Here is a 26,605-nt window from a genome sequence, read left to right as displayed (position 1 = left end):
GCTTTTTAAAATATTTCTGCTTCAGTATATTTCTTTTCATCCAAAAATATATTTAGCATTCATAGCACCTTTTTAAGGAAAGTTATTCAAGATTATCATGCAAGGTTATCTTTTAATTCTTAGCTGTATGCTTATCTGTGTGCTAGGTCTAGGTAGTCTTCTAGGTGCTAAAGAGTGAGTCTCTGCCTTCTTGGAGCTTAAATTCTGGTGGATACATTTAGTCAATACTTTGGTACTGAATATACTTTAATTTTGTAGTTCATAATAAAATATACAAGACAAGGAAAAAACTGAGAAAGAAGAAACTACTTGTAGTTAAGTTGGGCCAGAGTTTTGGTAGCAGCAGAGGCATATTATCAAGTGATTATTGTACGTAAAGATTGCATGAATTTGGAATGTGAAGATTCCTGGGATCACAGATTCCAACTTCATTATTTTATATATGAGAAAACATGCATTATCTGCATTGCCCACCATTATACAACTAGTTAGTGGTAAAGCTAGGTGACAGTGAGCATACCACTGCATAAAATAGTGCTATTTCCTCCCCTTTTTTTAAAAGACAGAGTTAAAGTTATTAAATATCAAACTTTCCTGAGATATGTTGGTTTTATATAGAAGTTTGGTTATGAATGCTATGATTTATATGCTCAGTATTAGAAATTAAGTTTATCTAACTTTAAAATAGTTTGGAGAATTACACTGCATTTTATTTTTTCAAAATTCCTTCAAGGTCTTATGATCATACCAGATTAGGATCAAATACAATAATATGTAGAAGTGTTATAAAATGTTCCAAAACATAGCTCAGGTTATACTTACTTTGGTTTTCGCTATCATTTCTTTCATTGATAGAAGTTTAGGAAGGCAGTTTTATGTGAATTGGTACAAGTTTGTTTTTCGCTTTAGGTTTTTTTGTTTGTAGTTTTTTGTTTTCATTCACTTTAGTATTTGCTCTGCTAGTATTTATCTGCATGACCTTTTGTAGATCACTTAACCTCTCTGAGTCTCAGTTCTTTTGTTTTGAAGTGGGATAATTGAGAAGATAGTTTGTGAAAATCAGTGCATAATTCCTTTGTACTTTTGAAAGGGTTATAAAGATATTTCTTGTGTAATGCAGATGAATCTTTTTTTGTATTGAGTTAAACCTAATATAAGTTGTTCTAAACCATAATGAAAAAATTATTGACAATATAATCTGTAATTTTCAATTTAAAATAAATATATCAAGACCTAAAAAATGAATTGGTTTCCTGCTATCATTGCTAATATTTTTGTTGTTCTTCATATGAAAAATTACAACAGTATAGCGCTTGACTTAACACACGAAACTTTTTAAGTGAATAATTCTATAAATAGTATCAGTAAGCAGTTTTCAGTGGAATTTCCTTTCTCTTCAGGTTGGTCCAACAGCTACACAAGCTATGCAAGAATTTCTTACCCGATTACAAGTACATCTTTCTTCAACATGTCCCCAGATATTCAGTGAATTTTTGCTCAAGCTAATTCACATACTTTCAACAGAAAGGTAAATTTCAATATATACCCAGGTTCCTGTTGTAGAAGTTACATGTAATCCTCCAGATAAACTTTCCCTTACCATTTGTTGGAGGTTTATCTGGGAACAGATAAGCAGGACAGTAGGGATTAAGGGGAAAGGGTTGGTGTGTTTCATGATTGTTTTCACTTTGTTACACCTCTCCCAGATCCTGAACTCTCTCTGTTATGAAAGGAATTTGTTAGTGCCGTTGAGTCGATTCCGACTCCTAGTGACCCTGTGTACAGCAGAGAGGAACCCTGCCCGGTTGTTTTGGGCCATCCGCTCACCTTCCAGCGCTGTATTAGACAACGCTCCCCTGCTATTCATAGGGTTTTCATAGCCAATTTTTTCAGAAGTGGGTGGCCACGCTCTTCTTTCTTGTGTCTTGGCTGGAAGCTCCGCTGAAGCCTCTCCACCGTGGGTGACCTTGCTGGTATTTGAAATACTGGTGGCATAGCTTTCAGCATCACAGCAATACACAGATACCACAGTATGACAACTGACAGATGGGTGGTGTGATTTCCTGACCAAGAAGGGAACGTGGGCCTTGGTGGTGAGAGTGCTGAATCTTAACCACTAGACCACCAGGGCTGGCTATGAAAGGAATACAGTGTGTCAGATCTCTGCTTGGTTTTGATGCTTTCATAGATTTGTTATTATAAATATTCTAGGTGAAACTTACTTGCAGCTGTTTAAATTGTTCTAGAATACAAATAGAGAATTAAAGCTACCAATGATTTTATTTGAAACCAAAATATAAGTCCTCAAAATGATAGCTTAGAAAAGAAAGTTACATACTAATCTCAAGTAGAAATCCTAAATAAATTTATTAACAAAATCAGGCAATATGTTAAAAGAATGCACTGTGACCATGATGCGTTGATTCTTAAAATGCATGAATGATTCAACATCATATAATATATATCACACTAATGAATCATTTTCATCATACTATGACATTTCATAATATCCAAGATTACGTTCTGATAAAAAAACGCTTAATGAAATATAAACAGTGTCATCTCATTTAAAGTTACAAAGAAAACTGCATGATGAACAAACCAAACTCTGGCATGTTTGATTATTTTAAAAATTCTCATTAATATCAAGAATAAGTTAAATGTGCTATTTGATATCTTTATTATTTAATTTCGTTCTAGAAGAGCCAGTGAATTTAAAAATAAAAAAAAGTATATTAGAAAATGGTTAAAATCATTTGTAGATTACATGATTCTTTTCTTTAAAAATTAATTTTAAAATATTAGAAACCAGAGAAAAAGGTGGTTTATAAAATTTAACATAAAATTAATAGTTCATAATAATAGATATTTTTTATAAAACAGCAAAATACCTGACACGTAAAACAAAAGTTAATGGGCAACATCTATGTGGAGGTATGTTTTCATAGCTGTACAAAATTTTATCTCATAGCTATTGTCCTCATGTGTGTTTTCCTCTTCCTTTATAACTATTTTGAAACACTAATGTGGTTGTAGTTCAACTTGTTTGTAGTATATACACAGTGAAGAATATGGGCAAGAAAAAGTAGATTCACAAAACCAAGGGCATACTGTTATGATATGCATACATGTATTTGGAAACATGAACATGAAGATTATGTGAGATTTTGGATGATATAAATAAAACCAGCTGACAAGGTAGGCTTTAGTATAGTCCTGTTCATGTAGAGTTGTACAACAGTAAAGGTTTTCATATGAAAATTCAGTACATTTACTCTAACATTTCCTACAGAAATATTAGTCTTGTTTAGTTACATACTATCTTTTTTTTTTTTTTTTTGTGAGGAAGATCAGCCCTGAGCTAACATCCGTGCTAATCCTCCTCTTTTTGCTGAGGAAGACCCTCTCTGAGCTAACATCTATTGCCAATCCTCCTCCTTTTTTTTTTCCCCTCCAAACCCCCAGTAGATAGTTGTATGTCATAGCTGCACATCCTTCTAGTTGCTGTATGTGGGACGCGGTCTCAGCATGGCCGGAGAAGCGGTGCGTTGGTGCGCGCCCGGGATCTGAACCCGGGCCGCCAGTAGTGAAGCGCGCACTTAACTGCTAAGCCACGGGGGCCGGCCCACTGTCTTTTTTTTTTAAGTGGAGGTATTTATAGGGTAACATGCCTCAAAAACTAATTAGAAATTTTTTTTTCTTCTACTCTTCCACCCCCTTCCACCCTTATATACACTTCATAAATTTTCTAGCATGCTTTCTTTAATTGGGTCCATAATGCTCTGGCCCAAGAATACTCTTCGTTTTTGTTTTGTATGTTTTTAAGAAAGTCTCTGGTGTCCTGATAAATAAGCCAGCAGCTCTTTCATTAATAATAAAGATTGAAAAGAAGCACCCAGTCTTAATATAAAGAGGGCATTCAGTTTTATGAGATAAGTGTTTTACAGATATTTTCTATTGGTCTGTGGATTTTATTTTCATTTTATTAATGGTATCTTTCAAAAAGCAGTTTTTTATTTTGATGAAGTTTTGTCAACTTTTTCTTTTATATATTATTATTTTTCTGTTGGAAAAAAAATTCTTGCCTAACCTAGCATGATACAGATGATCCCCTATGTTTTCTTCCAGAAATTTTATAGTTTGGAGTTTCACGTTTAGGTTTATGTTGAGTTAAATTTTGCATTTGGGTCAAAGTTCTTTTTTTTTTTTTTGCCCGTGGATTTCCATGTTCCTATACTGTTTGTTGAAAAGACTATCCTGTTTTCATTGATTTCACTTTGTACCCTTTTCAAAAATCAGTTGACCATATTTGTTTTGCTCTATTTCTGCACTCCCTTCTATGAAATTGGTGTTTGTGTCTATTCTTTTCCAATATCACACTGCCTTGGTCCTTTTATATTATTTCTTGAAATCTGGTAGCGTGGATTTTCCAACTTTGTTCTTTTTTCAGAATTGTTTTAGCTATTCTAGTTCCTTTGCTTTTCCATATAAATTTTAGAATCAGCTTATTATCCCCACTCCCCCCCAAAAAAACCCTTCTGGAGTTTGATTGAGAATGCATCAATCTATAGATCAATTTGGAAAGAGTTATAGCCTCATGGAGAATTTCCTTTTTACATGGTCATGTGGTCAGAGACTAAAGACAGTCTTATTGCCTCCTTTCCAATGTGTATGTCTTCTTTTTCCCTCTCCTAATTGTTCTGGTTAGGACTTCCAATATGATGTTCAGTTGAAATGGTGAAATTTGCCCTCCTTGGTTTTTTCTCGCTCTTACTGGGAAAACATTCAATCTTTCACAAATAGAAATGTTATTAGTGGTAGCTTCTTTTGTAAATGCTTGATATCAAGTTGAGGAGGTTCTTTTTGTTCCTAACTTGCTGAGACTTTTTAAAAAATCATGTATTACTCTTGGATTTTATGAAATGCTTTTTCTGCATCTATGGAAATGTCATATGTTGTTTTTTCTTAAGTCTGTAGATATGGTGAATTACATTGATTGATTTTTTTAAGTGTTGATCAATATACAGTCCCAGGGTAGACTCACATGGTCATGATATATTATATCTTGCTGGATTTAATTAGTTAATATTTTGTTGAAGATTTTTGAATCTGTTTACAAGGGATATTTCCATTTTTCTTATAATGTTTTGGTTTTTGTGTCAGGGTAATGCTGGACTCATAAAATGAGTGTTCCCTTTTCTATTTTCTGGAAGAAGTGTAAAATTGATATTATTACTTACTTAAATATTTGATATTATTCACCATTGAGGCATCCTGGGTCTGGAGGTTTCTTTCTAGAAAAAGTATTCAATTTATTTTATAGGTAAAGGATTATTCAGGTTTTCTTTCTACTTGAGTGAGCTTTGGCTCACAGTTTGTGTCTTGAAGGAATTTGTTCATTTATGTTGTTGAATTTATTATTTGTAATATTTCTTAATTATCCTTTTAATGTTTATAGGATCTAGTTTGATTCCTTTTATCATTTCTGATATTGGTAATTTTATCGTTTATTTATATATTTTTGTCATTCTTGCTAGAAGTTTATCAATATTGATATTTTCAAAGAACCAGCTTACAGCTTTGTTGATATTCTTTATTTTTTTATTTCCAATTTTGATTTCTGCTCTGATAGCTATTATTTCCTTTTTTCTGCTTTCTTTGGGTTTTATTTGCTCTTTTCTAGCTTAAATTGATTTAAGACTTATCTTTTCTCCTATAAGCATTTGACAATATCTGTCTCTTTTTTTTTTTTTTTTTTAAGATTTTATTTATTTTATTTTTTTCCCCCCAAAGCCCCAGTAGATAGTTGTATGTCATAGCTGCACATCCTTCTAGTTGCTGTATGTGGGACTCGGCCTCAGGATGGACGGAGAAGTGGTGCCTCGATGCACGCCCGGGATCAGAACCCGGGCCTCCAGCATCGCAGCACGCGCACTTAACCACCAAGCCACAGGGCCGGCCCTCTGTCTCTTTTTTTAAAAGTTATTTTATTGAGGCCGTAATAGTTTATAACATTGTGAAATTTCAATTGTACATTATTATTTGTCAGTCACCATATTATATATATGTGCCTCTTTACCCCTTATGCCCACCCCGCAACCCCCTTTTCACTGGTAACCACCGATCTGTTCTCTTTGGTCATGTGTTTGCTTATCTTCCACATATGAGTGAAATCATGCAGTGTTTGTCTTTGTCTGGCTTATTTCGCTTAACATAATTCCCTCAAGGTCTATCCATATTGTTGCAAATGGACGATTTTGTATTTTTCTATAGCTGAGCAGTATTCCTTGTGTGTGTGTGTGTGTGTATATATATATATACACACACACACCACATCATCTTTGTGGGTTCATCAGTTGATAGGCACTTGGGTTGCTTCTACGTCTTGACTATTGTGAAGAATGCTACAGTGAACATAGGGGTGCATAAGTCTCCTTGAATTGATTTCAGGTTCTTTGGATAAATATTCAGTAGTGGGATAGCTGGGTCATATGGTATTTCTATTTTTAATATTTTGAGAAATCTCTATACTGTTTTCCATAGTGACTGCACCAGTTTGCATTCCCACCACAGTGTATGAGGGTTCCCTTTTCTCCACATCCTCTCCAATGTTTGTTATTTTTTGTCTTCCTAATTATAGCCATTCTAACAGGTGTCAGCTGATATCGCATTATACTTTTGATTTGCATTTCCCTAATGATTAGTGATGTTGAACATCTTTTCATGTGCCTGTTGGCCATCTGTATATCTTCTTTGGAAAAATGTCTGTTCATATCCTCTGCCTATTTTTTGATTGAGTTGTTTGTTTTTTTGTTGTTGAGTTGTATGAGTTTTTATATGACAGTATCTGTCTCTTAATTGATCTATTTAGATCACTTTACATTTAATATAGTTATTGATATAGTGGACTAAAATTTATCACTTTGCCATTTTTCTGTTTATTTAATTTGTTCTTGGTTACCTCTTTTTAAAATCTTTTTCTGCCTACCTTTGGATTAAGTATTTCTTTTTTTTTTTTTTTTTTGGTGAGGAAGATCAGCCCTGAGCTAACATCCATTGCCAATCCTCCTCCATTTTTTTTCCCCAAAGCCCCAGTAGATAGTTGTATGTCATAGTTGCACATCCTTCTAGTTGCTGTATGTGGGACATGGCCTCAGCATGTCTGGAGAAGCAGTGCGTTGGTGCGCGCCCAGGATCCGAAGCTGGGCCACCAGTAGTGGAGTGCGTGCACTAAACCACTAAGCCACGGGGCCGGCACGGATTAAGTATTTCTTTTTTGATGATTTCGTTTCCACTATTGACTTATTATTTATAACTAAAAAATTTTGATAATTGTGTTTGCCCTAGCTTTACAATATATTTATTTCATCACAGTCTACCTTCTAATATTATTTTACCTCAACTCATGTATAACTCCAGAACTTTACAACAGTGTATTTCCAATTTCTTTCTCCTATCTTTTGTGACATAGTTATCATATGTTTACTTTTATATATGCTGTAATCACATAATACATTCGTACAATTTTTTGCTTTAGGTAATCACATATCTTTTAGACACTTAAGTAAATAGTATTTATGCTTGGAAATAGACAAGCCTCTTACACTGGATGATTAGTGTGAGCATTCCAGTCATTGTTTTCAGGAGTTGAGTTGGGTTTGGGCTTTGTTGTTGCTATGTTGCCTTTGTGTTAACATCAACTTCAAATTGCTCTCGTTACTTTCTGCTTCAGTAGGATTTGGGGTACAGAGCGGTTGGTTCCAGTGTTCTTGTTCTATCCTCAGTCTTCATTCTTTCGTATACATTTGTACCACATTTGTACCACAGAGGGACTGTCTCTCCATGGCTCCGTCTCTAGCAGTGAGCTACTTTTGCTTGTTTCATAGTGTTTACTCCTAATGGTGGCCGGTGTTCGCTAATATTCTGATCCAGCCTCAGTCTTTGGCAGGCCATCTGTGATGGGCCTCATGGGAGGGGCTTTCTCAATGAATTTTTTTCCTCCTTTTGTCAGCCAAACTCTGGCTTGTATCTTTGGCTATTTCTGAGCAGGAGAGCATTTCCTTCTCTCCAGTGGTGGGAAACTGCTAATGATATTTGAGAACTTTTTTTCTCTAACACCAAATATGTGATGTCTTTTCCAATACCATTTCTCTGATTATCTGACATCAACCAACCAGTGTCCTACAATTCAATCCTGTTCTGACACTACCCACCGTTAGCATCAGATTCACAGATTTAACTGCTCAGTCTCACAAGACTGCCCTCACTGCAGAGGGCAGTTGCAGGTTCCCAGGTTATCCATACTTCTGTCCATTTTCGCTACAAATTCAGGGGTTCTCACAACCCCCTCTTCAGGTTTGATAATTTGCTAGAATGACTCACAGAATCCAAGAAAAATGCGTTATTTACCAGTTTATGATAAAGTATATAACTCAGGAACCGCCAAATGGAATAGATGCATAGGGCAAGGTATAGGTGGGAGGTGCTGAGGGAGAGTGCCTGTGAATGGATGTCATCTCCAAGAGTTCTGTGTTATCACCCTCACATACCTGGTGTTTAGCAATTTGTTAAACATTTTTGCTGAATTCTTCTTACCTATTTGTGTATTGCTAGAGTCTCTTCCCAAATTCTACCATAGGAAAGCCAGTGCTCATATTCCCTCTTCTTGGAGGTGCCTGTCGTTTCATGGATTTCAGGCTTTTTGGTACCCTTTGACCTCAGCTCTATGATGGGTTCAAGAAAAGTTATGACTTTACAGTTTATTTGGCTTTTTCTTGTTGATGGGTGGGGGTGATGATCTTTGTAGCTTTCTGTATCTTCGGCATAAGCAGAACTTGAGAGCATTCAATTTTGATGCATAAGAATTGTTTGATTGAATCTTATTTTTGAAAAACAAAATCAGTAGGGAATGTTTAAAATAGCAACCTTTGAGGATGTAACAAACCAGACCTCATTCCGTTGAGAGGAATGCCTTGTGCCTTAAATATTTTAATCTGTAGCTTCAAAATCACCTCTTTGATTTACTTGTCCTTTAATTTTCTATTTGGAAGGGAAGTCATTTTTTGATTTTGTATAAAATGGAGGCAAGAATAAGGAGGACTCAGGAAGAGATGGAAACCATTTGCTACAAAATGAAATAGTGAATACCAAGAGTTTAATTATTGTTTAGTTTTCTTGTATTGTGGTGGTTACTTCTTTCAAAACAACTTAAAATGGATTAATTTTTAATCCTCTTTTTTTTTCACAGGGGTGCCTTCCAGACAGGCCAAGGACCTCTTGATGCCCAAGTAAAGCTCTTAGAATTCACTCTGGAGCAGAATTTTGAAGTCGTTTCAGTTAGTACTATTTCTGCTGTGATAGAATCTGTCACCTTTTTAGTGCACCACTATATCACTTGCTCAGACAAAGTAATGTCTCGAAGTGGATCAGATAGCTCAGTGGGTGCTCGAGCATGCTTTGGGGGACTCTTTGCCAACCTCATTCGTCCAGGTGATGCAAAAGCAGTATGTGGCGAAATGACAAGAGATCAACTCATGTTTGATTTGCTAAAACTGGTTAACATTTTAGTACAGCTGCCTCTTTCAGGCAATAGGGAATACAGTGCAAGAGTGTCTGTGACCTCCAATACAACAGACAGTGTTTCAGATGAAGAAAAAGTCTCAGGAGGCAAAGATGGTAATGGAAGCAGTAGTAGTGTTCAAGGATCTCCTGCATATGTTGCTGACTTAGTGTTAGCCAACCAACAGATTATGAGCCAGATTTTGTCTGCTCTGGGCCTGTGTAATAGCAGTGCCATGGCGATGATAATTGGTACGTATTGAAAATATTAATCTTATACTTGTTTCTGGTACTATATCTCTTCTCTTTAGCAATATATAAATTCATTTTCTTTTTACTTTATAGTGTAGAGCTACTTTATTGTAAACTTCTTAGCATGATTTTTATTAGTGAAAACTTTTACAGAGTGGCTTCAATCAATAAATGAAATGGAAATATTGAAAAATTTTAAATGTAACTTAAAAAAAATAGGAAAATACTAGCAAAATAACTTGTAGTCAATTAAGGGATAAAAATCAGTCTCATAAGTCAGGTACCATAATATACAGTCATACATCTCTAACGTTTTAAAGATGATGAATTTCACATAGAATTTTGTATTAGGGAACTAGTAATATTTATTTATTCATCTTTTCTTAAAAAGTGAAATAGAAAATTTTATTCAAAGTGTAACAGTGTCTATGACACATATATCAATGTAAAGTTTATATATTGTTGCTTAACTTTTCTACCTATTTGAAAGCTAATGTGTTGTGTTAATTTTTTAAATGATTGAACTTCTGTAAATTGTGACAAAATCCGTTCCTGATACATTTTTGTTTGTTGGTATTTCTTTCTTTGTGTAAGGGAAACAACCATATCTTCTGTTTGATTAGATGTTTTGAAGTATAGTTACATAATAATATCACTTATTTTTCTTTCAGTTTTCTTGTTGATACATAGCTAATGATGATGTATAGCTAATGATATGTATATAGCTAATGATATATACCTTCTTGATTTATAGCTTAGTCAGAACAGAGCAATTTCTTTTTATTTTTATCTATAATAGAGGTATCTCATATAAGAAGGTAACCAAAAACGTGGTCTACTGAATGTTATGGTAGAAATTTTTATTTCTAGGTATATGTATATGTATACACACACAGACATACATACAAACAGAGCTATTATGTACCCATCCTTCAGTGGCTTTGGGAAAAATGGCTTTTAAGCCTGTTTTAATTATTATTGGTTTTTAAGGATATACTTTTTAAAAAATGTGTAATCTTTTTATTTAAACTAGGAGCAAGTGGATTACATCTCACTAAACATGAAAACTTTCATGGTGGGTTAGATGCCATATCAGTTGGGGATGGATTATTTACCATACTGACAACTCTTAGTAAAAAAGCTTCTACAGTCCACATGATGCTGCAGCCAATTTTAACCTACATGGCCTGTGGATATATGGGCAGACAAGTAAGTTTAATCCAGCGACAATTACGGTAATTTAAGTTGTTTCTGGCAATGGGAGTAGAGAGTTATTTATAGGACAGTGACAAATAGAATATTCATATTATATATTAGAAAATGAACAGCACCAGCAGGTGAGAACTATAGATTATTAATAGAAGCTGGAGAGTAAAGTTTCCTTGAAGTGATATTGTCAAAGTTGACTGCAGTAATATCAGACTAAAACATTTAACATATTCTTAAATTTTAGATGTTTTTCCATTGTCCCAGGAAATAGTTCTTTCCTTTTCTCTAAAAATAGCATAGTTGAAGACCAAAATGTTCTCTGTAGATGTTACATATGGAAATTTAATATGAATATGTTTTTCAAGCTTATGTTGCATATTTAGTTCCAGTTAAAAGGGATTAGGGTAATTTTTTTTTTTTTAATTTTATTTATTTATTTTTCCCCCCAAAGCCACAGTAGATAGTTGTATGTCATAGCTGCACATCCTTCCAGTTGCTGTATGTGGGATGCGGCCTCAGCATGGCCGGAGAAGTGGTGCGTCAGCGTGCGCCTGGTACCCGAACCCGGGCCACCAGCAGCGGAGCACATGTACTTAACGGCTAAGCCACGGGGCCGGCCCGGGATTAGGGCAATTTTAAAAGAAAAATAGGTTAGAATATTACTGCATTCTCTTTCTTTCTTTCTTTTTTTTTTTTTTTTTTTGGTGAGGAAGCTTGGCCCTGAGCTAACATCTGTTGCCAACCTTCCTCTTCTTTGCTAAGGAAGATTGGCTCTGGACTAACATCCGTGACTGTCTTCCTCTACTTTACATGGGACGCTGCCACAGGATGGCTTGATAAGTGGTACATAGGTCTGTGCCCGGGATCCAAACCTGCGAACCCCCTAAGCAGAGCACGCGAACTTAACTGCTGTGCCATCGGGCCAGCCCCTCAAATGCAGATTTTAAAACATAATTTCTTAAGGAATTTTTTATATGTCAGTGTATAATTATCATTTTCTTAAATATTTATCGCATGCGTATACGTATTTCTCCATTGGAAGATACAAAGTTGTTTGAGAAGGATCAATTTTTAAATGAAATTAGTGTCTAGTGTAAAACAAAATCAATACACATTAATTTAAGGTGGAAAATGATAATAGTATGTAAAGACAGATGTTTAAAAAAATGGTCTGAGTTCAGAGAGGAGATTATTCCCTTGCTTTTTGATTCAGGTAAGATTTCTTACGTATTTTGGCAGACATTTTTTATTTAGTGATTTCGATTAAAGCTGTCACTTTACAATAATTAACTATATAAGAATATTACCTTCAATAAGAAGTTTAGTTGTCCTAAGTCACAGGAAATTAATAATCACTATTTTAAAATCACAGTAAACGTGTGTTTTTTTTAGGGCTCTCTTGCTACTTGCCAGTTATCAGAACCATTATTGTGGTTTATTTTGAGAGTATTGGATACTAGTGACGCCTTGAAAGCTTTCCACGATATGGGTAAGATAAAATTCCAAAATCTATCATTTAAGTGTAATCATTCAATAGTACATTATGTTCTCATTTTTGTAGTCTTCTGTGAAAGTTGACTCAATGTCAAACTATTTGTCTTAAGATAATTTTCATTTAGTATTCTTTGTAAATTTAGGTGGTGTTCAGCTCATTTGCAACAATATGGTTACTAGTACAAGGGCTATTGTAAACACTGCAAGAAGTATGGTATCAACTATTATGAAATTTCTTGACTCTGGTCCGAATAAAGCAGTTGACAGCACTTTGAAAACAAGAATACTAGCTTCTGAGCCTGATAATGCAGAAGGGATCCATAACTTTGCACCCCTTGGTAAGAAAAGAGTTATTAATCTTATCGGTATGCATTTATATAGTTTATTAGCTGGTATGAAGCAAAAATAGTTGCTGAAGTAAGTTGATCATGTTATAATATCACCATTTTAATTACATCAATTGATTTTAAAGGTAGTCATTTTCAAAACAGTCTGATTAAAAGGAAGTTTTTAAATTGTTCTTTAGCAGTAAAATTTTTTCTGAGTTTAAATAAAAGCACAATTTATGAAACCAAATAGCAAATTCTTATGTCAGTCTTCACTGTAAATGTTAATCAGTTTTAAAGGACTTCTTCCTTCCTGTTTTGAGTGGTATTTTCTTTTAAAGAAACTTCAGATTTAGATAGTTACTCCTTTTTCCAGTCTACATAATTCTTTTTATATTTTTCTTTTCGTATTTCTAACTCATGGATATTGACAACTGAGAATAAAGGTGATTATTTTCAAGTTGAAGGCTATATTAGATGTTTTTTACTGAAATTATTTGTGAGTAATTGTGCTAGATTTGTTGTTACTACTTTAGTTTTCAGTTGACATGAGTTTAAGGAAATTAGGCAGCAGTTAATAATGAACTGTCTCCTTGCTAGTTGACTCTGTGTCCTGATGTTTTGTGAATAATGTGACAAATCATGCTAAGTGTACTAAGTACATTCATGGTATCAGATGCTCATGTTTTTAGCTAATTTTTCTAGTGTAATTATTATGATTTTGAGTAGTTCTTGATGTTTTATTGTGTTTCTTTTGCAAATTTTTCTTTTATGTAAAATATGTTTTCTAGGTACAATCACATCCAGCAGTCCTACTGCGCAACCAGCCGAGGTGCTTTTGCAGGCCACACCACCCCATAGAAGAGCTCGCTCTGCTGCTTGGTCCTACATCTTTCTGCCGGAGGAGGCTTGGTGCGACCTTACCATTCACCTTCCTGCAGCAGTGCTTCTTAAAGAGATACATATTCAGCCTCACCTTGCATCTCTTGCAAGTGAGTAAAGAATGCTCAGGATGATTTATAAAGGAGCATCCTGAATATAAACTATAATATAGAAACATTTTAAAAAATGAGAAAAATATTTAGCAAACAGTGGTGTACTTAGATATATTTCCAGATTGCTCAACTTTGAACAGTTTTTAATATAATATTCAACATTTCCACCCAAATAGTTTCCCAAGAAATGAATGAACATGGCTTTTCCCCTCAAACAAATAGAATGTTTTATGAAATCCAAACAACTATATTCCTGTTATATATTTTTGCCTTTCCTCGTTCTCCAAATTTATTCAGCTATAGCTTTAAGTCAAAATGAGTTAGTTTACATACCTATAAATAGCAATCTTAGTTTTTCTAGCTCAGTCCTCAGTCCTAGCCCTGTAATATGAAATTAGCATCAACTTATTTTTTCCCTCTTCTCCCCATTGTAAGATAATTACATCTGTAAAGAATTTTTTATTGTAGTATTTGAGTGTAATATTTTGAATATTTGAGTGTGATCTTTAAGATTTGTGACATTCATTAGATGCTTTTTTATTGAGTACATCTTGCAAGGCAAATAATTCAAAAGAATGTTTAGAAAACAGTTATTCATTAAGAAGAGCAGGAACTCTTTCAAGTATTCATAAAGGAATATGAAATACTACTTTGCCTTTATGATGGTCCCCAACTTCTTTCCATATAAATATAATAATTTTTACAGAATTGTTGAAATTATCACTTTTGTTTATGTTCATTGATTGATTCTGATCGCTATAAAATGTCACTCAATAATTCAATGAAGAACTATAGGATATTTTGTACATCCCTGGCATATTTGGAAGAATAAATTTTTCCAGTTATTTGCAAGGTTAGGCTATTGTTATTAATATAGTTGTGGAATCCACACTTCTTAGATAAAAACAGATATAATGAATAAATGGTAAAAGGAAAATAACACTAATCCACAATGTTTTAGCAGGTGAAAAAAATAACTATATTACATGGTAAAAATGTAAGTCAGTATAAGACTTAGGGGATAATATAAGATAAGGAAGAAATTGCTTTTATTTGGAAAGAGAAAGAGTGGTTCAGGTAAATGGTGGCTTTGAAGTATGGCTAGAATTTGCACATGGGAATTGAGATAGGAAGAATGTTCCAAAGGAGAACTCGGTTCATCGTGAAAAATCAATAGTTTAGGTGTTCCCTACATTAAGTGTGCTTAATAAAACGTTTTGGTTTTATTATTGGATTGGAGCACAAATTAAAGATATATTGTGTTTCAGTGGAAATAACATAGCTTTTAGAATCAAACATGGCCTGGAATATAAACTGTGCCATTTGTTCATGTGGGGATTTGGATTACTTAATCTCTTTGACTCTGTCAACATACTTAAAATGTGGATAATATTTATCTCAAAAGGTTATGAAGGTTAAATTTAAAAATTGATGTGACTTGTCTTGTTCTCATTGTAAACCTGGTATGTAATTGGCATACAATAAAAGTTATTTCCTAATTTTACAATTGAAATCAAAATCAAAATGCAAAGGTTGTTTTAGTTGATAGAAAATTTATTATATGGGCTTCCATGTTATGTTAGAAAGAAATAATTTTCCCATAGCAGCTGCCAGTTGTTACTTGATTGGGCCTCCTTAAATTTTGGTAGGAAGTGCTTTTTAAAAAAAACTTCTAGGTGTTTGGTTAAATTTTGAAAGGGAAACAAAAGATTAAAAGTGAAAGCAATTTCTCAACTTAGCTATGTTTAAAATCAATGCAATATGGCAGTAGTGAAATAATGAGTTGCTGGAAAAGCACTTTTTTTTAATTACATTCTTCCCAAATTATTTATAACAGTAAAACATAGCATATTGATCAGATGTCCCATATTGTTGGTGATAATTCTGAGTAAAATCGAAATAGCAGAGTAATTGCCTTTTGGTGAGAATCAAGTACTCATGGATTGCATATCTTCAATTATTCTTCTGTTAGCTGAATGTTCGAGTTTTTTAAACAATTTTTATTATGTTGTGGAATTCATATTTTATGTTGGAAAATAGCTCCAAAATCAGTTAAGGTGAAAGTCAGTGACAAAGTATGATTTGGTGTATAAATTTTCTTTTTACACGTTCATAATGAATATAACTGAAAGCTGCTGTTTTACTGGGCTTTCCACTAAAATATGAAGTCTAGTTCACTTTTTCTTTAGTAATTGTTCAATTTTTGTCTTCCTACAGCCTGCCCATCCTCAGTGTCTGTTGAAGTAAGTGCAGATGGAGTAAATATGCTACCTTTGTCCACTCCTGTTGTCACAAGTGGTCTCACCTACATAAAAATTCAGCTTGTGAAAGCTGAAGTAGCTTCTGCTGTCTGCCTTAGACTCCATCGTCCACGAGATGCCAGCACATTAGGCCTTTCACAAATTAAATTGCTGGGCCTCACTGCTTTTGGTACCACTTCTTCAGCAACAGTCAATAATCCCTTTCTTCCATCTGAAGATCAAGTATCCAAAACAAGGTATGTTTATTTCTCACCCTTAAAAAAACTTTCTGTGCCGTTTATGAAATTATTTATTCTGTGGTTTCTTTCTTTTTTAGGTTTAGAAATTTCTTTGTTCCATAGGTATCTATATAATATCATAATTTTATTAAGTGTAGTAGAGACAATAATTCTGCAGAAACAGAAGCTTGAGTCTGGTTAAAATTGAGATTTATGTGTCTTTAATCCTTGAGATAATCCACAGTGTGGTATATGTGAGTATGAGTTCCAGTTTTTTGGATTATAGTCTAATATAAGAATTTCCATATGCCTATTACCAGGAGTACATCTGAACCATACAAATTGACCATATAGACAGGTACCTAGTCTTTTGTAGTAATTCCTAAATGCCAGTCAGCAGAAGGGTTAGATTTGAACCATACAAACTAACCAAAGACCTGAATACATCATTTAATTTTTATTCTTCGGGTAAGTTTTGATGGTTGGGAATTTTATAGACTGATTTTATTGAAAGTTTTGCCTGGTAAAAAAATTTAGGGTTTCTTTTTGATTCCCACGCTGGCAAGACTTTGTAGTTTTGCAAGTCTATGATTCTATGAAGTTTGTGTTTATACATGTAAATATATGTATATATAAAAGCATTTCCTGGCTAATTGAAAAAAAGCAAACACATTGTTCCTAAATGCTATTCCCCTATGTTATAGGGGAAGCGTACTATGTTTTTAATTCTTTATTGATGTTACAGTCTTATAAAACATTTTATTTTTTACAGAGATTGGTGCTGTTTATGAAACACAACACAACACAACAATGTTGATCTTCAAGAAGCTTTGTTTTACCCATGAAATAATTTGAGTTACTTAAATTTACCATATAAGCCATTTTGTGTTATGTATTTCAGTATTGGATGGTTACGGTTATTACATCATTGTCTTACTCACATAAGTGATCTGGAAGGAATGATGGCAAGTGCAGCTGCACCGACTGCAAATCTGCTACAGACTTGTGCTGCCTTATTGATGTCCCCGTACTGTGGAATGCATTCACCCAACATTGAGGTCGTGCTTGTAAAAATAGGACTGCAGTCTACTAGAATTGGCCTAAAACTTATAGACATTCTTCTGAGAAATTGTGCAGCATCAGGCAGTGATCCGACAGGTGACAGTTAACTTCGATGTTATGATTTTTACGTATCTTCAAAGTAATGACAGGTGGACTACGTGGTATTTGTGATTAATTCTGTTTCTGAAATTAGCTTCCATTATCGCTTCATTATTTTTGGAGTTGTTTTTTGTTGTTGGAATTTACAGAAAAGTTATTTTTAATGAATAATTTAAGATTAAATTGAGCAAATCTTCCCATCTCGTTTGCTTATTTAGCAAAACTTTTTCTTTTCTTTCTTTGTTTCAAGATTTGAATAGCCCTTTACTCTTTGGAAGACTGAATGGACTCTCTTCTGACTCTACAATAGATATTCTTTACCAGCTTGGAACAACTCAGGATCCTGGAACAAAAGACAGGTATATGATGATCTCATTTTTCATTTAAGGACACACAAACACATAGTCACACGTAGTGAATGTTACTTGTGATACTTTCTCCTTAGATCCTTTCATAAAAGTTGATGAGACTGTTGATTACATTGTACATTTACCTGTATGGTTTACATGATGCAACTTCTAGAGATTTTCACATATTTGGACATATTGTAAGCATATTTGAACTCAAGTAGAATTCTTAGTCAATATTGCTTTTGAGAAATGGATTGGAATAAAACATTAAATATATTTCTATGTCAACATGTTATGATGGGCTCTTTATAAGTTGTTGATGTCATAATCATACTGTCTATCTTAGGTAGTACTTACTAAATGTGTGTGAATATAGGAATGTTGTGCCCATATTAGGTACTTGGACTGTTTTGATTGATTACTTGTGATTATTGATTATTTATACTATTCATTGACAGCTTTTCATTGGACTCTCTACCGTTGTTTCTCCTGCTTCCTACCACAAAGTGAAACACTGTCATACCAAGTAAATAATATCTGAACATTTCACCTAAATATTTAGTGATCTTTCAGTATAGGTAATTTTAGATGAGTTTTACTAATGTAGTTCTTCCTTGATGTCTTCTACCTCCAAATTGATAAGAACTCCAAGTATTTTTGAAACATGTTTTTGTTGATAAATTTTTGAGTGATGCTTTGGCATTTTCCAGTTTTATGTATGTCATCTGTATCAGAAGAACATATTTATAGACTGTGTGATTCTAAATAATCTTTATGCTAGAGATTATTTCCTGAGTTAATATCCTTTTAAATATATAAGATATTTTATATCCAATTAATAGCCTTTAATATTTTGATTAATTTGTATTTAAAATAAATCATTTGGTATTTTCTTAATTTCTTCATAAATTATTAACAAATTATTAATTTTTTGGTGGCTACTTACTCATTTTTATAGGTACTTACTGAGTAGCTGCTATATGCCTGGCACTGTGTGAGATTCTAGAGAGACCAAGTTGATTGAGTCTGGCTTTGTGCCTCCAGGATTGAGGAGACAGAGCAGTGTCACTCACAAGGGGAGATTTACATAGGTTAGACTTGGTGGTATGGAATAGAGTGCCAGGCAGTGAAGGTGTCTGAGAAAAATTGTTACTTAATCACTGATAATGTAATAGCTTTCACTTATTTTAAGCTAATTGCTTTCACATTCTCTAGATTAAAAATGTTTGTGACATATTTAACAAAGTAAATTTATTTTCAGCATGATAACTTCAGAATATTAAATAGGCTAACTTCTTTTCCATTAAACTCTTTGCTATATGTAAACGTATAACTATATTATATTTAAAAATAGATTGGACTATTTTTTGAGAAAAATAAAAAGGAATTTATGCCAAATTTGAAGCGTAATAGTTAATCAGGTTAAGAAATATACAAAAAGTTTGTTAAATATTTTTCTAGAAAAAAAATTTCTTGAAATTGCTTATGATTATTTAAATTTTTAATAGTTTTTTATCATAAGGAGAAAATTACACTTAATAAAATTATTTTCTCTGCATAATGCTTTTCAAAACATGGATGTTTCAGAACTGATGTTAATAACAAGATTGTTCGCTGCTATGTACTGAGAAAATGGTACTCTTTCCTAATTGTTTCATCTCCCTTCCCTTTCTCTAACTTGTCTTTATTGCCTATTATATGAAATTTAAAGGCTTCTTATCCTTAAGTCCTTGAGGGTAGAGTGAGGGATTAAGTAGTATTATATACCTTTCGAACCCTGTTTCTTTTACCCTGAAACAAAGATTCTTGTGGTCTAAACTAGAAATTTGAAAGCAAACAAAAACAGATAAATACAGTGTTTTAGATACTTGGCAATAAATCTTATTCCTCCCACCCCCTTTTTTAAATACAAACTCCAGAGCATTATTGCTTTAAAAAGTTTTGCTTTAATTTAGTGGTCCCCAGCTCCAGGGGTTTGAGGGTAGGTGGCACTTGAAAAGGTATGTGTGTTGGGGCTGTACTCTGTTGTCAGAGTGAAGGAGGGTGGGTGGCTGCTACTAGTATTTTATGGTTGGGAGCCAGAAGTACAAAACCTACTGTATTGCCTCTGAGATTCTTCGCAGTGAAGAACTGGCTCCAGATCACTGATCTACCTTGTGTGAATTTGTCATAAAATGAGAGGCAATTTAGAGGAGAGAGTGAGTTTGTTAAGCTGTGTATCCTATAATTTTAGGTATTTATATATTTTGTCATAAGTGAGGTGAGAATTAATCACTGTTTATTTGCTGAATGATAGTTGCGTTATCACAAACATTTTCATTGGTTGAGATCGGTAAGGTTATTGGAAAACTAGAACTATCTCCTTATTGCTATTATAGTTCTTTTTCCCTCCTATTTTAGATTAAAATTATCAAGAACAATTAGTATGTTATTCTCGTAAATGCTTTGTTCACATGCAGTGGTGATATTTATCCATATTAAATATCAGTTGTGGTATAATTTGTTATTTGATTATATTTTCTTCTTTTAAGAATTCAGGCCTTGTTAAAATGGGTCAGTGATTCTGCAAGAGTGGCTGCTATGAAGAGAAGTGGCAGGATGAGTTACATGTGCCCTAATTCTTCAACAATAGAGTATGGTCTTCTAATGCCATCTCCTTCTCATTTGCACTGTGTATCAGCAATTTTATGGCATAGTTATGAACTGCTTGTTGAGTATGACTTACCAGCACTGCTGGACCGAGAGCTCTTTGAGTAAGTATGATTAGCGAAATCTTTTTTTTTTCCTCCCAGTGCTAGATCACTTGAGGTTTTCACTTGATGAAACAGTATTTTATGTGCTTATTTGGATAAAAATAATACTTTGAAAATAGTAGTTAAATATAATCAGGTATAATTTTTTGTGTGTGTGTGTGAGGAAGATCAGCCCTGAGCTAACATCCACGCCAATCCTCCTCTTTTTGCTGAGGAAGACTGGCCCTGGGCTAACATTTGTGGCCATCTTCCTCCACTTTATATGGGATGCCGCCACAGCATGGCCTGACAAGCGGTGCATCGGTGCACGCCCGGGATCTGAACCCCGGGCCGCCAGCAGCGGAGCGTGTGCACTTAACCGCTACACCACGGGGCTGGCCCCAGGTATAATTTTGGAATAAGATGTCATACAAATTTAACGAGTCTTCATGGGTTTTTTTTTTTCCTCTTTGTGTTTTGAGATGTATTAGTGTCATTGACTTCTTTTCCCACCTATAATTGGAATGTCTAATGTGTGCTTCCACAGTTCATAATGTTTATTCTCATTTGCAGATTTACCCACTAGATTCTTTTGTCTTTAATGTGCAACTATGAAGGAAAAGTATTGTGAGAATTTTTGAAAGACTTATTACTTTAGACCGTTTTTACGATTAGTTGTTTTTACTACTTTCCAGACGGCCATTACAATTGTTCTTTTAACAAGTGGTTTCCACTTACCCACATTTCTACACCATACTCAGCTGAGGCTTTGCTGAACTTACTGCCTGAAAATTGCTAAGTCTGTAGCAGAATATTATATTTATTTCTGAAGAGTTCCATGACTCATAAAAGATTGGTCTTTTGTCCTCTAGTCTGTCATTTTCATTTTTGGCCCTGCCTGTTGGTATAATCCATTGCTTGCTAGTGAAACTCACTAACAGTTTTCAGTTTGCAAACTTGAATTTAAGCCATCAATCATATCAGTTCAATCTAAACATTTCTTTGGTATAATTTTTCATTGTTTCTCTGTGACTTTTTTGAGGTCACACACAAAATGGTAGAATCATGTTAATATAGATCTCTTGGTTTTCTGTACTCATTTTATGTCTAATCTAACCTCCAGTCTGCCTAAATACTTAATAATGTGTCTCACAAGCAGTCTTCTGAAATCTTATAATGTCCTAATATTTAATGTCAAATAACCTATAACTTTCGTCAGAGTGATCTCTAATATAAATATTTGAAGCGGTGAGGTCTTTCTAAAAATATATATGTATTGTCAACATGGTATCTTTTATTCCCCTAGGTTACTTTTTAATTGGTCCATGTCTCTTCCCTGCAATATGGTTTTGAAGAAAGCTGTTGACAGTCTACTTTGCTCGATGTGTCACATACACCCAAGTTATTTTTCTTTGCTCATGGGCTGGATGGGAATTACCCCTCCTCCAGTGCAGTGTCACCACAGACTATCCATGACAGATGATAGCAAAAAGCAAGATCTTAGTTCATCTTTAACAGATGACTCTAAAAATGCACAAGCGCCTCTCACACTGACTGAATCACATTTGGCAACCCTTGCTTCCTCTTCTCAATCTCCAGAAGCTATCAAACAATTATTGGACTCAGGTTTGCCTTCTCTTCTTGTGAGGAGTCTGGCTAGTTTCTGCTTTAGCCACATTTCTTACTCAGAAAGCATTGCTCAGTCAATAGATATTTCCCAGGACAAACTCAGGCGGCATCACGTTCCACAACAATGTAATAAGATGCCTATCACAGCAGACCTGGTTGCTCCTATTCTTAGGTTTTTGACAGAAGTTGGCAATAGCCATATTATGAAAGACTGGCTCGGTGGGTCTGAAGTCAATCCACTATGGACAGCACTTCTGTTTTTATTGTGTCACTCTGGGTCCACTTCTGGAGGACATAATTTAGGTACACAACAAACCAGTGCAAGACCAGCTTCTCTTTCTTCAGCTGCTACAACAGGATTGACTACTCAGCAGAGGACAGCAATTGAGAATGCAACCGTTGCATTCTTTCTACAGTGCATTTCATGCCACCCTAATAATCAGAAGCTGATGGCACAGGTAAGAGTAGGAAACTGGCTTATGTTTTAGGTGTCTTATTTAATATGCTATCATATAGCACTTGTGAAATCAATTAAGAAAGGGGCATGTATTAAGGCCAGGTGATGGTAAAGTTTGGGGTTGGGTGTGTTTAAGGATCTAAATTGAAACCATAATTAAGGTACTGATATCTCCTCCCTCCTCCCCTGAACTGTCACATAAATCAGTTATTTTTTATGAGAAAATGGGCACATTCATGGAGATTCTAGCTATAGATCATACATTCCTCCTTTATAAAAACTGCCCCAAATAAAAAGAACAAGCCCAAAAGAACAACACTTCAGCTGCTGGAACAGGATTGATCACTTGAAGGTAGTCATTGAGTGCCTCATATACATTGAGGCATTGCGTTTTGTTCTAACTGGATTGGTATAACTGTTGGTTTGCTTCTAATGAAGCAGACGTTAGAGTAGGTTTCAGATAGGAGATTCCTGACAAATTACATTAAAACTCTGAAAGATGATTTTATTGTATTAAATCCATGGGGCCAAAAAAGCTAGACTTATCTTGAGACTAATTCTAGTTGCTTTTTGCCAGATTCTGCTCTTTTCTAACTGTTGTGACCTTAAATGGTTGCTTAACCTGTAAAATGGAGATAGTAATACCTGCCTCAGAGATTTTTTTTGAGGAGGAGTAAATATTGTAATGCAGGTAGAGTATTTAGCGTAGAGCCTGTCTGAGACATGGTAGACTCCAATAAATAGGAATCAGCTGCTTTTTTGTTGTTGTTGTTGTGAGGAAGATCCGCCCTGCGCTAACATCCGTTGCCAATCCCCCTCTTTTTGCTGGGAAAGACTGGCCCTGAGCTAACATCCGTGCCCATCTTCCTCTACTTTATGTAGGACGCCTGCCACAGCGTGGCTTGGTAAGCGATGCGTAGGTCCACACCCAGGATCCAAACCTGGGAACCCCAGGCCACTGGAGTGGAGTGCGCAAACTTAACCATTACGCCACCAGGCTGGCCCTCAGCTGCTTTTGTTACCTCCTTATTTGATACTGCTTATTCAGGTCAAACTTTATTAATATCTAGAAGGATAGCTATCACAATTTTCCAAAAATACTGAATGATTTAACTTTATTTAGAAGAAGAGGAAGATACTTTACTGCCTAAAGTAACTAATTTTGGGGAAACTATATCTGCTTAATGTGTCTAATTAAAAAGAAATGATTCAATTACCAATTTAAATCAATTCCATGAATGTGGGTATTTGAAAATTTGGTTTGTGCCTCTGGGTAGCATGAAATTTGTGTCCTGTTGCTTTCTGGCCTAATTATCATCTCTCAGCTTCTCGTTAAGGTTTTGTTTTATATTTTTAATATACTTTTTTCTAACCACATCCATATTGACTAAAGTTAGAACTAAGTTAGTTATGCTGGGTATTTATTATGTGAAAACCCTATAGTAATAATTTCTCTTATCCACAGAAATTTTTGTTGCACGTTTAATTTTTCATCTGCTTCTGTATTTATATATTTTAAGATGAAATAATGTGTTCTTTAATTACTGATTTGATGAATTCAAATGTACTTGTTAATCCGCATTCTTAATTTCCTCTTTATTCTTCAATGTACAAAGCTACAAATAAATGCTGCATTTAACTTTTTAAATCTCTTGCCTTGCTAGGTTCTTTGTGAACTATTTCAGACATCTCCTCAAAGAGGAAACCTTCCAACATCAGGAAACATTTCAGGGTTTGTACGTAGATTATTTTTGCAGTTGATGCTGGAAGATGAGAAAGTGACAATGTTTCTTCAGTCTCCCTGTCCAGTGAGTATTTAACAGTTAAATTAAATCTTAATGATTAACTCTATGTAAAGATATTTTGTAATTTCCTGTCAGAGCTTGCAGTTATCTCAATGTTTTAATTTCTAATATAGCAACCTGAAACTAGGACAACTTTTATACCTAATGTTAGAACTTAAAAATCTCTTTTAGATAACCCTCCCTGTCTAGAATAACCTAGTTATACTTTACCATGAATAGTATGATTTGATTTGGGAGAAAAGTGACAGAATATTAGGTATAGTAGTGCTAATGCAAAAGTTGGCCACAGATCACTTGGCAAATAAATGTGCCACGTTTGAAGAAATTTGTAAAATAAACCCTTCCTATAGTGTGTGCATTATTGAATTTTTTAATTCTTTTATGCTTTTGAAATTGTTTTGTAATGATATGCATTTCAAAAAATCACTTCTTGATTTCTTTCAAATTAATTTTCAGCTGTACAAAGGCAGAATTAATGCTACTAGCCATGTCATCCAGCATCCAATGTATGGAGCAGGCCACAAGTTCCGTACACTTCATTTGCCGGTTTCGACAACATTGTCAGAAGTTCTTGACCGAGTGTCAGGCAAGTCAGATTTAAATACTGATTTTTCTTTAACTTTATGTCAGATCTATGTGGAATTTTATTATTTTCGTAACTTTATTTTACTGCAACCACTCACTCAGCAACCATTTAATGACTAGGAAAGGTCAAGATATCTTCACATTTTGAAGCATGAGTAAGAAGCTGATGAAGTGGACATAATGTACAATGTATTCCAGCACCGATAGTTCTTCTGGTGTGATGTGTGTTATGTATGTTAATGACAGATGGGCAGTGGGAAATATAGACAAGCTATGGGAAGCCACTGATGTAATTTTCACACAATAATCCATCTGGGTGTTTTATAGTAGATAGATTGCGGCGTATTAGGTTGGATGACAGGATTCTAAGTAATTAATCTTTACTAAATCTGGGGAAGATTTATATTGAGTGGTCAAGAGATGAAAATGAAGTAGATTTTACTGGTGACCTTATTGTTTATAATAGTTAAGAAAGCAGGGAGAACTTTTCTTCTAGGTTTCTTGCCTATATTTCAAAAGCTCCCAGATAATGCCTTTAAATGGCATAGAGGTATTAAAGTAAAAGCAGTTTTTGAAAGGGAGAGTGCAGATCGCTTATAGATAGTTTGAGTTTATTGCCTTTCAGAAGTCCTAATCAGTGAATGAATTCATTGAGTATTTTCTAGGTGTAAGCTCAGTAATTTGTTCTAGGGATGTAAAAGTAAGCAAGACACATATTCTGCCCCTCAAAGTATTTATGATCTTATATATGTCATCAGATTAAAAAATAAACTGAAAATTTAAACATTTGCCTTCTAGTTTAAGTATGTTTCTATCTGTGTACATTACAGGGGGTTCCTAAGTCTTTAAGCAACATTGATAACTGAAGGAAGTTAGTATTTCAGAAAAAAGCTAGAGATGTCTATCAGTTGGAAATAGAAATCTAAGCTTAGAATAAAAGACTGGGTTGAAGAGATTTGGGAGTTGTTACCGTACATAGATGGTAAGTTAAACCACATGAATGGATATGATCACTTGTAGAAAATAAAGTAGAAAAGATTCTTTTCCAGTTTTACTCACTACATCTAACACAACACATGAAATTGTAATTCTTTCCTAAATTTTTGCAACTTATACAATAAAATAGAATATTATTATAAATGTATAAATAACATTTTTTCTTATTTGAAAATGTCTACCTTATTTGTTACAGGTAAACTTTTTTGAAAATTTGATTTTATAAACTTTTTTCTAACATAGCTCTGAAGTCGTCCCTTCTACATGATGAGGAAAAAATGAAAAATTAATTAGTAAATTGAAGGAAGTGGGGAAGAGTACTGAAGTTCAGTTTTTGAGATTTCGTACATTTAACTTGATAATGGAAAAGTATAGACACAGTACAAAATAACTGAAATTTTAACATTTTTGTTTAAAAGAATGTCTAAAATGTCATGGTCTATCATTTAGAATATTTTACAAAATAGTTCCCTTTATTACCTAAAAATTTTAAAACTAAACTGATTGCTTTGGAAGAACATTGCATCCTAGTAAAAAGTCCAACAACGAGTCCTGAGCAAACATGAAACACTGGGTG

The 26,605-nt window shown here is 34.2% G+C and overlaps 1 protein-coding gene across 12 annotated transcripts in view; it reads left to right on the top strand.

The window, feature by feature from the left end:
* The window catches only part of BIRC6 (baculoviral IAP repeat containing 6), a 236,286-nt gene that overhangs the window by 121,214 nt on the left and 88,467 nt on the right, over window positions 1-26,605 (top strand). For all 12 annotated transcript variants that reach the window (XR_001389958.2, XM_087436940.1, XM_087436939.1 and 9 more), the window contains 13 exons: window positions 1,401-1,528; window positions 9,248-9,810; window positions 10,844-11,019; window positions 12,412-12,508; window positions 12,657-12,851; window positions 13,631-13,831; window positions 16,052-16,331; window positions 17,215-17,471; window positions 17,725-17,833; window positions 20,356-20,577; window positions 21,863-22,643; window positions 24,307-24,450; window positions 24,904-25,033. Coding sequence is in view for 11 of the 12 variants with exons in the window: in XM_087436940.1 (XP_087293066.1) it covers window positions 1,401-1,528; window positions 9,248-9,810; window positions 10,844-11,019; window positions 12,412-12,508; window positions 12,657-12,851; window positions 13,631-13,831; window positions 16,052-16,331; window positions 17,215-17,471; window positions 17,725-17,833; window positions 20,356-20,577; window positions 21,863-22,643; window positions 24,307-24,450; window positions 24,904-25,033 (3,283 nt within the window). In the remaining variant the exon portion in view is untranslated. The remainder of the gene's footprint in view (window positions 1-1,400; window positions 1,529-9,247; window positions 9,811-10,843; window positions 11,020-12,411; window positions 12,509-12,656; window positions 12,852-13,630; window positions 13,832-16,051; window positions 16,332-17,214; window positions 17,472-17,724; window positions 17,834-20,355; window positions 20,578-21,862; window positions 22,644-24,306; window positions 24,451-24,903; window positions 25,034-26,605) is intronic.

Source organism: Ceratotherium simum, chromosome 11 (assembly GCF_057802395.1).
Source record: "Ceratotherium simum simum isolate JZ-2026a chromosome 11, ASM5780239v1, whole genome shotgun sequence".
Taxonomy (NCBI): domain Eukaryota; kingdom Metazoa; phylum Chordata; class Mammalia; order Perissodactyla; family Rhinocerotidae; genus Ceratotherium; species Ceratotherium simum.
This window is presented reverse-complemented; position numbering and strand designations above follow the sequence as displayed.